The following is a 12,302-nucleotide window of genomic DNA, read 5'->3' as shown; positions in this document are numbered from 1 at the left end:
TTCAGTCTTCCCAGCCTGGTGCAGGTCTACAATTTTGTTTCTGATGTCCTTTGACAGCTCTTTGGTCTTGGCCATAGTGGAGTTTGGAGTGTGACTGTCTGAGGTTGTGGACAGGTGTCTTTTATACTGATAACCAGTTCAAACAGGTGCCATCAATACAGGTAACGAGTGGAGGACAGAGGAGCTTCTTAAAGAAGAACTTACAGGTCTGTGAGAGCCACAAATCTTGCTTGTTTGTAGGTGACCAAATACTTATTTTCCACCATGATTTGCAAATAAATTCTTTAAAAATCAAACAATGTGATTATCTGGATTTTTTTTTCTCATTTTGTCTCTCATAGTTGAAGCGTACCTATGATGAAAATTACAGGCCTCTCTCATCTTTTTAAGTGGGAGAACTTGCACAATTGGTGGCTGACTAAATACTTTTTTGCCCCACTGTATTGGTAGAAGGATGCTGCCAGGTAGGAGGCGTAGAGGAAGACCAAAGAGGAGGTTTATGGATGCAGTGAAGGAGGACATTGGTTGGTGTGAGAGAGACAGATGTTGCATGGAGGAGATTGGTTTGCTGTGGCGACCCCCTGAAGAGAAAAGCCCAAAGACGAAGAAGAAGTCAGCTTGCGACTTTGGTCCTGTGTCTCTGGTCACAATCCCACGTGGACAACTTGTTCAGGCAGGTCCGTCTGCTCAACCAGCAGTCCACACATTCCGTTCGGACAGCGCCCAACCGATCAGTCAAGCCCTCAGAACCGCATCTGGACTCCAAAGAGCGAACCGCAGAAGTCACGCTATGCTAGGCTGTAACCTGCACATCCATGGCTACTTTAAAAAACACAAACACGACCTCAACCTTCTTCAGTTTAGTGAAACCAGTAGACCTTCCGAGCCGCGCGGTGATGGGCGTGTCTGCTTCAAGCTGCTCGGTCAACACTGAAGTTTCTTTGGAGTGTTTTTGATGTTGCAACCGGGATGAGTACTTGATATCATGTTATGAAATTGTCTATGATGGCGTTTAATAAGTTTTAATAAATGGGTTGTGGTTAACTCACTTCTCCGTTGGACGACTCATCACTAAGGACTGATGGGAATTGGACTTATTTTAGTTGTTTATACATCCCTGCGTGAACATTACTGATACTGACTACATTCCCTTCCCACAATTCACCTCTGTGATTTCTCTGTTATTGCACCGACGCCTAGCAACCGCCGTTTAGTCACTATATATCAATGGTCATAAAAAAGTCTATGCTAGGTGCAGATGCATGCAGCGTACTACAATAGAGAAGTGGAACAGCAGACCGGCGTGTTTGAACAAGTGAAAGTAAAGTGCGTGCATGTCATCAGTCACCCCACCCAGTCGGCTCCACCCCTTCTCGGCGTCATTTTGATAGTAGTGAATAATTAACCATAACGGGATGTCAGACCGCCGATTACAGAAACTGTCCCAGGTCGCCAACCCAGATGACCTTGAAACACACGGACCGGACTAAAACTTGGACTAAAACACAATTGAAGACTTGCAGTAGCGCGGTTACACAACAAGAACTCTTCTGATGCCTTTCAGCAGTACTGACACTTGGTTTTATAGTCCAAAGAGACCAGTTTCAAGCTATGCTAATTATAATTATAGCAGAGGTGATTGGCTGGAGGTGAAACTTGTTAACTAGGATTTATGACAGAACTTGATAGATTTATTGAAAATGGACATTTACGACCTCAAGCTCAGTGATTGCAGGTTTTGTCATTTGCAGATGGGGCTCTGAAACCATTTCGAGAAATACTACACCATTTTACTACACCGCCAAAATGTAAGCAGCATCAACTGGACTGACGGAAGTAAAGCAAATATTGCAAAGCAAAATTGGATGAAATTCATGAATATGCAAAATATAATGAAACAATGTGTGGCATTGCAACAAGAAACTTTATCTTTATCTTCAAATACATTGTCTCAAAACAATTCCAAACCTTTACACTACAACATCTTCTGGGCAGTTCGGAATCTAATTATTTTTCAATATTTTTTTAATTTTAATTAAACCATTTAATTGGAGGACAGGTCTCATAGAAAATGCTGGATGCCGCTGCAATGCTGCCTCTGTCCACTAGAGGGAGCCAGATGACCGGAGTCCAAAGCAAAAATGGAGGCTGATGTCAATGCAGCAGCACTATAAATGTGTTGCTAAGATTCGATGCTTTATGGGAAAACTTTAAAATGTTTTTTCACGTTCAACTTTTATTGGTACATGTTTGTATATTTCTGGAGTATATCTTTGTGGTGTTAATTTGCTGTGTGATGAATGTATTGATGTCAGTGAAGTCTTCTTCTGTCGTTTCCGGTAGTGTAGCACAAAATACGGTAGTGTGACCAAGTGTCCTGTTTTCCCAGGTCATGTCAGACATTTCCTGACTGTTGGGATTTTTTGGTGATAATTTGGTGAGGTGATGCATGTGAGTACGTGTGCACCGCCCATCTCCTGCAGCGAGCGGCACGGCATCACGATACCGTCTGAGCCATTTACACACTGATCAGGTTTTGTCGCCTGCTCTTCGCTACTGAGTATCACATGATAGCCGAATCCCGACATGTTTTGTTGACCACATAACTTCTCCGTAACCGTGTTATTTTTGTTTTTTAAGTATCATTTGTAGTGATGCAACAAGGCACTACGCAACCTCGCCACTTTACAAATTCCCATACTGGAGTCTAATGATATTTGATGGCCTTCATTACGGGACTCGCAGCCCAACTGCTATGTCGCGTTGGCCGGCAGCACGCATTCAAAGCTCCACACCCAAGTTTAACAAGGCGCTGCCCGTGGGTGGGGCAGCTTTGCTTTGTCAGATCATACTTGAGATGCATAACTGGAGACAAACTGGTCCACTTTACAGGTTGAAGTCCCAGTCAGATGCCCTGCGGGGGCTTAGCTGCTTGTCAGTCAGTGTCAATGACAAATAATGATCCTGCAACCTGCTTGACTTTTTTAAAAGGCAACACAAGGAGACTTGGAATGCTTGAAATGACTCAATGAGGTGCAGCTGGACAGGAGGAAGAAACTTAAAATCAACATTTTCACTTTTTAACCTTTTCACTTCATGTTATCCAAAAAAATCTTTGCTTGTCAGATGGGCCTGTCCGTGGTAAATAAAGTTGGGGCTGCAAAACGATTGCCTACTGCATCACTCTTTTGGCAAACTCACGATTTGTTTCAATTTCATTTGCTGCTCGGAGCGTAGCTTGACGCCCACTCCTGGTATCAAAAGAACCGCACACACACACAGCAAAAAAAATACACAATACACTACCAACGTATAATGCAGAATATTAACCAACTACTATGTGAACTCTAACCATGTGCTTTACAGCCTTTTTTGTGCGGGATGTTGACAAGTCATGATGCTTTTTTTATGGTAATGGTAATGGTAATTGTAATGGTAATGGTAATGGTAACTGTAATGGTAATGGTAATGGTAATGGTAATGGTAATGGTAATGGTAACTGTAATGGTAATGGTAACGGTAATGGTAATGGTAATGGTAACTGTAATGGTAATGGTAATGGTAACGGTAATGGTAATGGTAATGGTAATGGTAACTGTAATGGTAATGGTAATGGTAATGGTAATGGTAATGGTAATGGTAACTGTAATGGTAATGGTAATGGTTATGGTTTAATTTCATTTGAACATGCATCAGATTCCAATTGAGTGCATCCCATAATCAGTTCCCAGTTCCACATGTCCAAAAGGAGTAGGAAGAAGCAAAGCTTATTAAATCCTACCCCTCCATCTGGTACTTTTGTTCACTTCCTGCTTTCTTAATATAATTTAAGTTGGTTTTTTTTTTTTTTTTTGTCACGTACCGAAGTATGAGGTGATATGACCATTTATATAATGAATCAAATCTATCTCAGGAGGTTTTCTTGGCAGTTATTTGCTTTTATGCACCACGCATCCGACATCTCTTAGACACTCAAGAGCGATGTTAGTGGCAGCGTTGACTACAACGTCATACGTATAATAGCGTATAACCAGGGTCTAAATACAGCAATATCTTCATTGCTGACATCAGCCCGACTTTGTGTAGTTTCGTGTTGCAACATCTAGCTGCAGGCACTAGCATGATGCCATGGAGGTGAGCACCATGCAGGTGTCAAATAGGTTGTAAAATTTCTTCCGGGATGATTAAACATTTGGTGGTGGTGTATTGTTGCCGGACAAAACAGTCGATTGCTTCGCTGAGCGAATGGAAAATGGCGTGGACGTGTATCATAGCCATGAAAACTGCACTCAGACATGCAGCAGTTATAGAATAAAGATATGAATATGTAGCAGTGGTTGTCTGGGAACATTTCTAAGCCCTGCCCCTGCTGCCAAACCTCATAATGATGGCCTGATGATGAAACATAATAGAGTTCCACCTGCAAAAAAAAATCATTAAGATTCATTCCCGTGCATTTAGGAGGTTTGCAGGCGACATGGTATTGTCGAGAATTGGGGTGACAGTAACTCAGTCTGACCCTCTCCAATTGGAAAAAAAGAAAATGCAATTACAGTGTTGCCGCACTCCTTCTTTACTCCGACTCTGATCGCTCCGTGCAAGCCTGCACGTGCGACTGGACTAGAATCAATTTTAAAAAATAATTAGAAATTAATCTGCACTGATTCCAATAAAAATATGTTGTATCTCGTTATTGCAAAGTCAATACGGTGCATTGTGTTGGATGGTTTTGTTGCTTTGTGTTTTTGGGCTGTAAACTTGCCTGCTTTCAATCATTGATGTGATCAAGGATTATTGTACTGTACACTGCATGATGCATATGCTCAATATGTCCTTGCAAATGTACTTTTTCACCACGGAAAACCATAATTCACTTCCACATGATAATAAATACACTTATTATAGCATTGTATGACCTCCCTTTTAAATAAAAGGTATTCAAAATAACATTATTATTACAATACTTAATGTAAACAATGTATGTGTATGCATGCTTCCTGTAAGATGTTCAACTATGAAAACTATGACTACTAGTAGTCACAGTTCTGCTAGGGAACAATAAGCCACAAAAGCTTTTCCATTTCATCAGACGTTGTATGGCCTTGGGTGCGGCACCACCACCACCACCCAGAATGCAGGTTGCAACCTGTTTCTCTCAAGTCATCCACTGGAGGTGTTGCATTCCTTCATACGCCATCGTCTTGTCTTGGTGAAATGATATCTATTGTACGCTGGGGTGTAGTATTTAAATGTTTCCTTTTTTTAAAAAAAAATAAATAAAAGAAGCATCCTGTTCAGGGTGGCAAGAGTCAAATTCATTGACAAATCTTGTAAGGTTTGATTTATTGACGTCAGATTGGAAAACATATCCCACACTGCCATCTGGTGGCCGAATACACGTACTGCAGTGATGTGCCTTGATATATGATGTAGCGCTCACTCCTCGGCCACAACTTCCACTTTCTCCTGTTCTTTCTTCTCCTCCACAGGAGCCTCCTCGGTGGCGACGGGGACCTCCACCTCCTCCTTCTTCTTCTCCATCTTCTCCTCGCTGGTGGTCACCACCGTCTCTGACTGAGTGACTGCGGCGGTGCTCGTCACTGTCGCCCCCTCGTGGCCGGAAACAGAAACACCGCTGGTCTTGGCGCCGAATGAGCTGCTGGTCATGGATGGGGGGCGACAGCTCTCCAGGCCGTAAGCGTTGTAGTTTAATGCTGTGCGTTTACAAAATGGAGGTCACTATATGGTTTTTAAATTATGAAAAAATATTGAAATACATACACGTCACTTTGGACACGTTGGTCTTGATTCCAGTTGCCAGCCTACGGAAAGAAACACATGACTTAGTGAATGTTACATGTTACATGTTACATGTTACACGCTACACGCTACACGCTCATCATCACACCTGTCCTCTTCTCCCTCCAGAAGCTTCCTGTAGGTGGCGATCTCAATGTCCAATGCCAGCTTCACGTTCATCAGCTCCTGGTACTGGCGGACCTGCAGGGCCATGTCCTGCTTGGCCCTCTGAAGAGCCTCCTCCAGGTCTCGAATGCGGAGCTTGGCGTCCTTCACGGCCAGCTCACCGCGCTCCTCGGCCTCGGCGATCTGGGCCTCCAAATTATTGATCTGAAAGAGGTCGCGTGTTTGATTTCGGAGGTCCGTGCTTGTCCGAGCGCCGTCGTATGATGTTTAACGCTCACCTGGGATTTGACCATGTCGATTTCAGACTGCAGCCTCGTGATCCTGCGGTTCATGTCGGCGATCTCCGCCTTGGTTGATTTGAGGTCGTCGCCGCATCTTCCGGCAGATTCCTGCATCTCTGCATACTGGACACACGTAAACATAAACTTTATATGTTCTATTATAGGGCTGCACGGTGGACGAGTGGTGAGCAAGCAGGCATCGCAACTGGGAGACGTGAGTTTGATTCCACCCTCAGCCATATCTGTGTGGAGTTTGCGTATTCCTTTCTCCGGGTACTCCGGTTTCCTCCCACGTTCCAAAAACATGCTAGGTTAATTAGCCACTCCAAATTGTCCATAGGTATGAATGTGAGTGTGAATGGTTGTTTGTCTATATGTGCCCTGTGATTGGCTGGCCACCAGTCCAGGGTGGACCCCGCCTCTCCCCACAAGACAGCTGGGATAGGCTCCAGTTGATTAGTCTTCTCTCGTTGTCGGAGTTTAATAATAATCCATTTTGACATAATTTGGCAAAAGACGTTCTTTATTTTTCTCAAGCTGCTGCACCCCTCCTCCCCTCAAGTCGACAGGTGTCTCCCAGGGACCCAAATAACGTTTGTGTTGTGTATGAATGGTGTTGCATGTGTTTGACTGTAGAGAACGTAGTAGTCGTCCCTCGCTACGTCGGGGTTCAAACATTGCTCCCTCAATCTATCACTTTTTTTCAAAAAATAATACTAACTAATTATAGGTAGTATTTTGGTCACTTTTGTTGATGAGACATGAAATGATGTCATAATACCATCATACTGTATGTATGTAGTCAGCCATGACATGGTAGAAAAGTCTCCTCCCATTCTGTGTGGAAGTGGTACTTTTGGCTTCTTACTTCATTTTTACTTCAAGTAAATTGGAGGGGCTAACTTATTAGCTCGGTAGTTTGCGATGCTAGCCTGTTCCGTAGCCTGCACAATGTGGTGTAAACAAGGAATAACAGGCGTATAAAGGTGACTATAGGGGTGTTATGTTTACATGGCTGTAATAAAGCCATATTTACAAAGGGTTTCTATGCTGTAGATGTAAAAAAAAAAACATCCAATGACATAAAACAAGCAAACACTGCAATAAGACCACATAGTAATACCACTGTAGTAATACCTTGGACTGGTACCACGATTCGGCTTCAGCTCTGCTTCGATTAGCAATGTCTTCATACTGGGCCCGCACTTCAGCAACAATGGCGTCCATGTCAAGGTTACGGCTGTTGTCCATCTCCACCACCACGGACGTGTCCTTGATCTGACTCTGGAGCTCCTGGATTTCCTGCACAGGGAAAACCGAGAGACATGGAAGATACCATAAAAGACACCAAAAATAATCAATGCCATATTCATTCATAATGTAGCGTCCTGTCAGATATCTTCATTACCGCGTCGTAGATCTGCCTCAGGAAGTCAAGTTCATCAGAAAGTCCATCCAGCTTGGTCTCCAGTTCTGCTTTGATCAAGTACGCCGCGTCTGTGTCCTGCACGGCGACACACGAGACAAGTCACGTTGGGTTCAAAATCGGTTCAGTCGACTTGGACCAACCTTCTTCATGAGGACAAAGTTGTTCTCGCACTCGTTGCGTTTGTTGATCTCCTCCTCGTATCTAAAAAGCAGACTCGGAGAGTCAACTGCGGACAATATCTTAGAATCGATGCTGAAATGAGGTCAAACAGAGGTCAAACAGAGGTCAAACAGAGGTCAAACAGCGCCATCACTCACTTGGTCTTGAAGTCTTCAACCAGAGCTGTCATGTGATGCAGGTCAGACTCCAGTTTGACCTTCTCGTGACCGAGGCTGTCCAGCTGCCTGCGTAGGTTGGCGATGTAGGCCTCAAACATGGCGTCGATGCCGGAGGGCGACGTGGTTTGCTCTTGTAGGACTTTCCATTTGGTCTCCAGCATTTTGTTCTGCTGTTCCAGGAAGCGTACCTGCAAACACGACAAGTATTGAATTTAAAAAATTCCCCAGATGGTGCATTCAAGGACAAATAGTTCATTCTTTACCAGGTGAAAGGATTCTTTCACTCATCGATTATTATGATTATGATTATTCTGACTAACAATACGGCGTGGAAGTCAGTGTTTCCCGGCGGTGACACGGTCGTGCCCCTTTACAACCCCTCCATTGAGTGTCCTCACCCTGGGTGGGGTCTTGGGCAAACAGGACAGGAGTGTGCGTGTGTGTTGGAGTTGTCGTTTACGATGGCATGTGAAGGAAGGAGGAGAGGGATTGTTGTTTTTATGAATTCCTGTGACGGAGTCACAGGTTAACTTCTTCACCGCATTTTTCCACGGGCCTCCTTAAACAAGAAACGCAATAATAGAAAAGGGGCGGGGCAGGGGGGGGCAAGATAACGTCCAATCAATCACAAGCCTGAGAGCAGTGTGTGCTTCTGTCTGATAACAAATCTCATCACGATGTCGGTTCAATGGGGTCTTTTTGATGATGTTGATTGTTTATACTTTATAATATTTATTACCGACAAATCTTCCTTGAAATAGATGATGGATGATAATTGTTCTGTTTTTCCCTGTGTACGCCATATCCATTGATTGTTATGAGATCATATTCATGCTCAATCAATGCTTGAATGGCCCCAACTTTTTTCTATGGGTTGGTTTTAATCATTACCTTTGGGTTTGCATTGCACTTCCAATTCCTCTGTTACTCTGTGGAATATAATAATAATAATAATAATAATAATAATAATAATAATAATAATAATAATAATAATAATAATAATAATAATATAATAATAATAATAATTATTATTATTAGTATTAGTATTAGTATTATTATTATTATATTCCGATATATAAATTTTATTTATTAATAATTTTAATAATAATAATAGTTATTATTATTATTAAAATTATTAATAAATAAATTTTATCATAATAATAATAAGAAGAACAATAATAATAAATAATAATAATTATTATTATAATAATTTGTATTATTATTATTAATAATAATAATAATTAATAATAATAACAATTATTATTATTATTATTATTTATTATTATTGTTATTATTGTTATTATGATAATAATTTTTATTTGTATAGCGCTTTTCTAAATACTCAAAGACGCTTTACAGAAAAAATTAGAGTTGAATAAAAGTAAGTAAACAGAGTAATCGTAAAAATAAGATCTCATCTCAAAACAATAGTATTTTGTAACGTTTACAAGTCGAAATCCCCTTTTTCACTGCCATTTTCCCACCTATAATAGCCTTTAACGCACCTGTCCTAGCACTGTGGAACGTCCTTTCACACAGACAATGTCCCGCCTCTATTTTAGTGTGGATACTGTGTCAAAAAGGGCAAAAATTTCCAGGTCAACTTCATCCCCCATTACAATATAGAATAATGTAGTAAAAAAGTCTAAAAATGCAGGCAATATTGCACTTTGTGATATTTCTGTATAAAAGGCACCATGCGACGCCCTGATGCAACAATGTTCAGGTGTCTGCGTCCTTGTCGGACTGACCTTGTCGATGAAAGAAGCGAATCGATCGTTCAGGGTTTTGATCTGCTCCTTCTCCTGGATGCGGACCGCCTGGATGGTGGGGTCAAAGTCCAGGTTCAAGGGGGCCAGCAGGCTCTTGTTCACGGTCACCGTCGTGATGGGGGCCACCGTCTCTTGGGCCATGCCACCCCCCACGCCCCCACCGAAGCCCACGTAGCCGTACTCTAATCCGCCCCCTCTTTGGGCGGCCCCCCCTGCAACATACCCACCGACTACCTTGAACCCCCCAACGCCTACCGCAGCGCCGCTGCTGCCCACGCCGCCGTAAGAACCCCGGACAGCGTAGCTCTGCCTGGCGCCCCCCACGCCTCGCCCACCGTAGCCAGAGAAGGAGCGGCTACTAAAGCCCTGGCCTGGACCCCTGGATGAGGACACGGTGGAGAAGGTGGTGGTCTTCACGGCTCTGACGGACATGGTCAGCGAGGATTCTGGTGGCAGCAACGTGGGGTGAGAGGAGGCTCAGAGAGTCAGGCAGATAGACCGCCCCCGGTTTGTGCTGCTATTTATCTCAACATGGGAGTGTCCTGTCCAGCTCCTGATTGGCTGATGGGGGCATGGCATGGGGGGTGTCATGATGGGCGGTGGCATCAGGGAAGAAAATCACATCTTGTTGCACATTTACAGCCTGTCCATTGCTCAGTCGAGTACAAGAATGGCCGAACTGGCGGGGGTCTCCTTTCTATAAACATCTCTGGACTTCCTACACCTTCTCAACGTCTCAGTGACTGCTTTTATATTATATCTGCTTTCCATTCCTCCATAACAAACAAGATCTGAAGTCAAACCACGGCTATAATGAAAACACGCATCAATTTACGGCCTGGTCTAGTTTACCACACTTCTCACAGGCGTGACATATTGCAAAGCAAATTGTGTTCACCCTGTGTGATGTGCTCCACACGTTTGTGGCCAGCGACTGCATGTCTCAGAAATGTGACAAAAACATCTCTACCATAAAGTTTTTCTACTCACATGATGTCCATATTATATTATTATACATTATTATATATTTAAATCACACTAATCAAGTCTACCAACAAAATGTAAGTGGACTTTTATGAGCATGGAAGCATGAACATTCCTTCTTTATCAGGTCGGTGAAGAGCAAACACTCTTCTTTTTTTTCTCGTCCCACCTTAAGTCTTAAAGAGCCTTCAAATAACTCATAAAATCCAACATAAGGAAAGATACAGATTATAAAGGAGCTAAAAAGTCTTCAGGCTCCGCGAGTGGAGTCACATGGTTGCCATTTAAAGGCTTTTCATTGTTTGATATTTCTCATCCCAAACAAGCTGTTCCTCCTCCTCTTTCTCCTGGAGGAACGTGGTCTGAGATGCCAAAAGCTCCAATCGCAAGTCTATTAAGAGGTGGCTTTGTAGGAAGTTGTGAAGTGACACGGCGACTGAGGAATGTGCTGAATGACACACGTACCTGCTACAAGTCCGAGAGGATGAGTGGAGATGGGCTCGGCGGTTATTAGAAGATAATTAGCTGAGATCATAGACAAAAAAATATCATCACTGAAACCATGAAGAATGTAACGACGAGGCTGAGCAACGCTGCCACAAAATTAGCTTCAACGCCTCATTTGATTTCGCAGATTCATATGAATAACGTTGAAATTATTATTTTTAAAATTTTTATGTATAAGTGTGCATGGTGTGTTGTATCACCCATCGCAAGTACGACTGGGTGCTTAGCAGTTTAGCGAGTGATAACAAAGGCAACGCCCCCTTTTTTATGCGTTGGGATTCTTGTGCTTGAGTTGTTGAGAAGAGAACACAATAGTCAGTCACACCCTGAAGTGGACATTGATTGGCGGTCATTGTGTTTGGGCTTGTGTAGCATCATTGTTGTTGTGAGGGCAAGGTGAGGAGCGGAGAGGAGTGGAACGGAGACGTGAAAATGTGAGAGTTTTTTGGTCCATTTCTACAAAAGTGACATGCCTTCTTTGTTTACTTAAGTCTAGCCTACTTCATCAACACAAAGGGGAGGTGCTGGGATAGGCTCCAGCACTCCCGCGACCCTCGTGAGGATAAGCGGTAGAAAATGAATGAAAGAATGAATGAATGTTTTAAAGAGTGGGGAAGAAGGACAAAGTAGTAAGCCAATAACCTTACCACTTCCACATGGAATGGGAGGAGTACTATGTCATGTCGACCATGCAAGAATACAGCATATAAGTATCCATTTTCCCTCACCAGGTTCGACCGGCGACGTAGTAGGGATGACTGTACAAAGTTTTGTCGCAACATGTAATTATTATTGTAACATTTTTATTTTTTTGAGATGCATGGCCATCATGGAAAATAATAACAACCAGAAAGACAAATGCAATGCAAGAGATGCTGATATTCATTGGAGCTTTTGGTCTTGAAAAAGCGGCTGGACTTTGATTTCAGGAGTATCCTGCCAAGCCTTAAAAGTTATAGATCAAAACAGTCATCAAATCCCACATTCTGACTTGCCTGTGACGCATTTCCACTAAACATTGTTTTCTTTTATTCCTTGCTTCTTTTCCTACCGCTTATCCTGTTGA

The 12,302-nt window shown here is 42.8% G+C and overlaps 1 protein-coding gene and 1 long non-coding RNA gene across 5 annotated transcripts in view; one reads left to right on the top strand and one right to left on the bottom strand.

Moving 5' to 3' along the window:
- LOC131105846 (uncharacterized) overlaps positions 1-12,302 on the top strand; it is a 50,342-nt gene that overhangs the window by 35,733 nt on the left and 2,307 nt on the right. For 3 of the 4 annotated variants that reach the window (XR_009120004.1, XR_009120001.1, XR_009120003.1), the window contains 2 exons: positions 5,490-5,694; positions 5,929-8,542. This is a non-coding gene — a long non-coding RNA (uncharacterized LOC131105846). Of the gene's footprint in view, positions 1-5,489; positions 5,695-5,928; positions 8,543-12,302 lie in introns of those variants that run through there. The other variant, XR_009120002.1, reaches the window with a different exon arrangement.
- On the bottom strand, positions 5,437-10,177 carry LOC131105845 (keratin, type II cytoskeletal 8-like). Its single transcript, XM_058054253.1, has 9 exons — positions 9,725-10,177; positions 7,953-8,161; positions 7,776-7,836; positions 7,615-7,710; positions 7,344-7,508; positions 6,204-6,329; positions 5,909-6,129; positions 5,782-5,822; positions 5,437-5,714 (listed from the first exon to the last, which is right to left on the bottom strand). The coding sequence occupies exons 1-9, from the start codon at positions 10,175-10,177 to the stop codon at positions 5,437-5,439; spliced, it is 1,650 nt and encodes a 549-aa protein (XP_057910236.1).

The sequence above is a fragment of the Doryrhamphus excisus genome, chromosome 18, assembly GCF_030265055.1.
Source record: "Doryrhamphus excisus isolate RoL2022-K1 chromosome 18, RoL_Dexc_1.0, whole genome shotgun sequence".
Classification (NCBI taxonomy): Eukaryota; Metazoa; Chordata; class Actinopteri; order Syngnathiformes; family Syngnathidae; genus Doryrhamphus; species Doryrhamphus excisus.
Note: the sequence above shows the minus strand (reverse complement) of the source record. Positions and strands in the feature narration are given on the sequence as shown.